This window comes from Arachis hypogaea, chromosome 7, assembly GCF_003086295.3.
Source record: "Arachis hypogaea cultivar Tifrunner chromosome 7, arahy.Tifrunner.gnm2.J5K5, whole genome shotgun sequence".
Taxonomy (NCBI): domain Eukaryota; kingdom Viridiplantae; phylum Streptophyta; class Magnoliopsida; order Fabales; family Fabaceae; genus Arachis; species Arachis hypogaea.
Window position 1 is genome coordinate 418,755 of NC_092042.1, and position 3,436 is coordinate 422,190.

Below are 3,436 nucleotides of genomic sequence, written 5' to 3' on the forward strand. Positions count from 1 at the left end.
AGCAAACAGCTTCCGTGCGCTGATATAATACATCATCGTCTTTGGTATGTCCTACCACTTGAGAACCCTTGGATTGCTCCCTAACCAATTGTAGCATGTAAAATTAACAAGATATTTTCATTCCTTTCTTATTGTAACAGATGAATCATACAAAGTGTTTTGATGATGACACTTGATAGTATGTTATAATTTCAAAAAGAAAGATAGGCGTTCATGCAAGAGAGGAGTAGGCATTAGGCTGAACATCAGTGTATGTGCCGTTTAACCATTGCCAATTCTAGAACATGAGATGAATATGTATTGTATTTGTGTATATAAATAAAGAATAAATGACCATTTGTACTCATGAAAGATGAAAATGCTGACATATGTACCCACACTAAATCGCAACTAAACTTATACCCACTGATGGCATCTTGCGTGGGTACAAGTTTAGTTTCGATATAGTGTGAGTACATATGTCAGTGTTTTCATCTTTTATGGATATAAATGATCATTTATAATAAATAAATAACATTCCCTTCAGTTTTTAAGAGGGGAATACATTGCTGATTGCTGAATGCTCATTACCTACGTACTACATTACTGACGTTAACAAACAAATAAATGGTCTCATGAGCCCAACATAGTTCAAACACAATACACAAACTCAAAAATCTTTGATCATCTTTCCCTTGGCAGGGACTTGTACAACACCATGCTCACATATTTCTGTCCAAACTTCTCCGTCGAACGCAGGGCGGCGAAGTCACCCCCATCGGTTTTGTGGATGTATAGATGATTGAGTTCTAGATGGGAGGGTCTAGGGAGAACCGTGGATGAAGAAGAAGGGTCATCTCTTGTTGTCAGTGGTAGTTGTGGTGGTAACTCCGGCGGAGGTCTGCCAAATTCGTCGTCGTTTAAGAGCATGTTATCATAAGTCCATGGTGGGGATGGAGGATCTTGGGCATCACCTAACCTTGCAGCCGTTTCTGGAATATAATCCTGCAAATATGGTTAAGCATTAAGTAGATATTAGAGGAGAAGTAGTCCAACAAGTGTTCAAGAATTGGAAAGAAAAGAAAACAAGTACCTGCAAATCCAAGATGTTGTAGGGGAAACCAGAATGATCAAAAGCCCAGGGGAATTCTGGAGCATGGGTGAGATAACCATCTACAATGAAACGGTAATGATAGATACCTGTTGGGAGTGCTTTAACAATGGCATAAGCATGAGGATGAGGGGGAGACTGCAAGTGCAGGGTGTCTCTGGTTTCCCAGTTGTCCCATGATCCTATAACAGCAACATCCCTGCTTACTGGATGGTTCCAAGTAATATTCACACGTTTCAATCTCTGATGTACCACTCTTTCTACATATCCATCTTGCATTTGCCGCTGGGCCATGCACCACCAGTTACACTAGCTTAGCTTTGCTTTTTAATTTCATTTTCATACATCAACTAACAATCACAAAATTAAACATATCATAACTGAACACCCTGCAACATACACTTGAGCAAGCAGTATCCCTTTGTCCTGTCACAAAACACAATAACAGATTTAAAAGGGATCATCTGACCTGTGGTGCTGCTGCTGTGGGGGTATGGAATCTCAATTGTGGTTCATACTTGTCATCATCTTTAAGTCCAGAAGTGCCTTCGCCGTCTTTTCCTTTGCCGTGACTTCCCATCACCCAAAACGGAACAAGTTGATTGCAATCAAAGTGATGTAAACAAGATGATCAAGGAAAGCTACAGCTGCCAGCGACACAGCACGAATCGAATCCATTAGATACATCACAGCATACATGATACAACAAACAAACAAACAATAAGAAAGCAATATATAGTCACTTTCACACCCATTTCTCTACAGTCTACATAACATACAACAAACCCTTTCAAGAAGCAACCCAACCTCCCTAACTGCCATTCTTCCTACACAACATACATACCCACTTTTCTTTTGAATCTTTGATCATCAACCTCTCTCTCTCTCTCTCTCTATATGTTATGTAATGTTATATTCTCCAATGAGTTTGGAAGATTCTGCTCAGGACTGTGACCCGGTTTAAGGGGGAGAATGTTCCCCTGCCATCACGAACAACTTAACAACCACACACTGTACTGTGTCATCAACTGTGCACATCATTCGTCTTTGTAAAGAAAAATCAAAGGGTACAAATAAAACTGGTTTAATTTATATACCATGATGATGGGGGTGCAGCAGGTGAGTGAAGTTGTTTTTCATCCAACAAGTGGAAGGTGAAGTCAAAAGAAAAAGCAAAGCGATGTTGCTCTAAAAGGTGAGATCACACTAAAAAAAATAGCTATTACTCTAAAAATAACATTGTGGTTACACTCTACACAGGAAATCATGAGTTGTTAATTAGATTTTGACGCCTTCAACTTTGTCCTTACTCTCTCTCATTTTTCTTCTTATTATTAAACTTTAATTATTTTCAATGCTACAGCAATTCTTTTACCAATAACAACACTGCTGCAATTCAACAACCAATAAATACTACCTAACAAAATTGTTATGTATTATAAATCCTTTTTTTTTTTGTCTGGTCATAAAATTGAACTATTGACATAATTGGAGTTCTATTATTAGGAATACATCTAATTTGGCCATTCATTGTTATTCATTAAAAGATGGTAATCAACAATTATTTCATTTTGAAACTTCAATTCCATTGCTTCTATATATAAAATAAATTCTTTGTTAGGCATATTTTGTGTTGAAATGAAAGGGACTGATACCTCTAAACCAAACAAGAAGCGGCACACTGCATCTCCTATTCAATATTCATGGCTGTAGGGTTTGGTTGAAATTAAATTAAAGCAGAGATTATTATTTAAATAAGTAACATTTGATACCGGGCAATAACTTATACCACCCTATACTTATATTTTATGTTATCTTTGGCGTCATGTCAAATAAACAACAACACACCAAGAGGACTTTCTTTTGATACAAGACACTAGGTTCGTGTTATCGAATTAATCGAGGATTCTTTAATTTTTCTCTTATGCCTCTGCTCCCATGAAACCAACAAGAACTTGCGCCATCAGGTGGTGACAAAATCCCTTGTTGGATGTTATGGCTGGTTTCGGTTATGTTATATTTAACTTATAGTAATTTAAAGAAAAAAGATTAGTTCCTTTGACACATTTTTATGTTCTAGAATTTCGTAGCTGTGCCAATTAAGTATATAATTAAGATGACAGAGACACGCAACCAAAGAAATATTATCAGGATAGCTTTTAGTAACACTCTTGTTATTATTGTTAGTTCAGTCAAATGCCAATAAGTAAGATTATTATTTTGATAATTTTTTTAGTCTCTAATAATGTAATAAACGGCGTTATATCTCCGTTCTGAAGCAAGCATATAGGCATAATAATGAAGGTGGTGCCAAACTGAAATTAAAAAAAATTCTCCAACGAGGAA

At 36.7% G+C, this 3,436-nt stretch overlaps 1 protein-coding gene across 4 annotated transcripts; it reads right to left on the reverse strand.

Annotated features, from left to right (window-relative positions):
- Window positions 1-233: 233 nt before the first annotated feature.
- LOC112766057 (SNF1-related protein kinase regulatory subunit beta-2) lies at window positions 234-2,764 on the reverse strand. Of its 4 annotated transcripts, none has more exons than XM_029294724.2 (4): window positions 2,746-2,764; window positions 1,560-1,737; window positions 1,073-1,375; window positions 234-984 (listed from the first exon to the last, which is right to left on the reverse strand). In XM_029294724.2, exons 2-4 carry the CDS (start codon window positions 1,668-1,670, stop codon window positions 664-666), a joined length of 735 nt encoding a protein of 244 aa, XP_029150557.1. In that variant the 5' UTR covers window positions 1,671-1,737; window positions 2,746-2,764; the 3' UTR covers window positions 234-663. The 4 variants fall into 4 exon arrangements, with proteins under 4 accessions (XP_029150557.1, XP_025667693.1, XP_025667692.1 ...); XM_025811908.3 differs by lacking the exon at window positions 2,746-2,764 and adding an exon at window positions 2,188-2,398; XM_025811907.3 differs by lacking the exon at window positions 2,746-2,764 and adding an exon at window positions 1,935-2,176.
- Window positions 2,765-3,436: the final 672 nt, after the last annotated feature.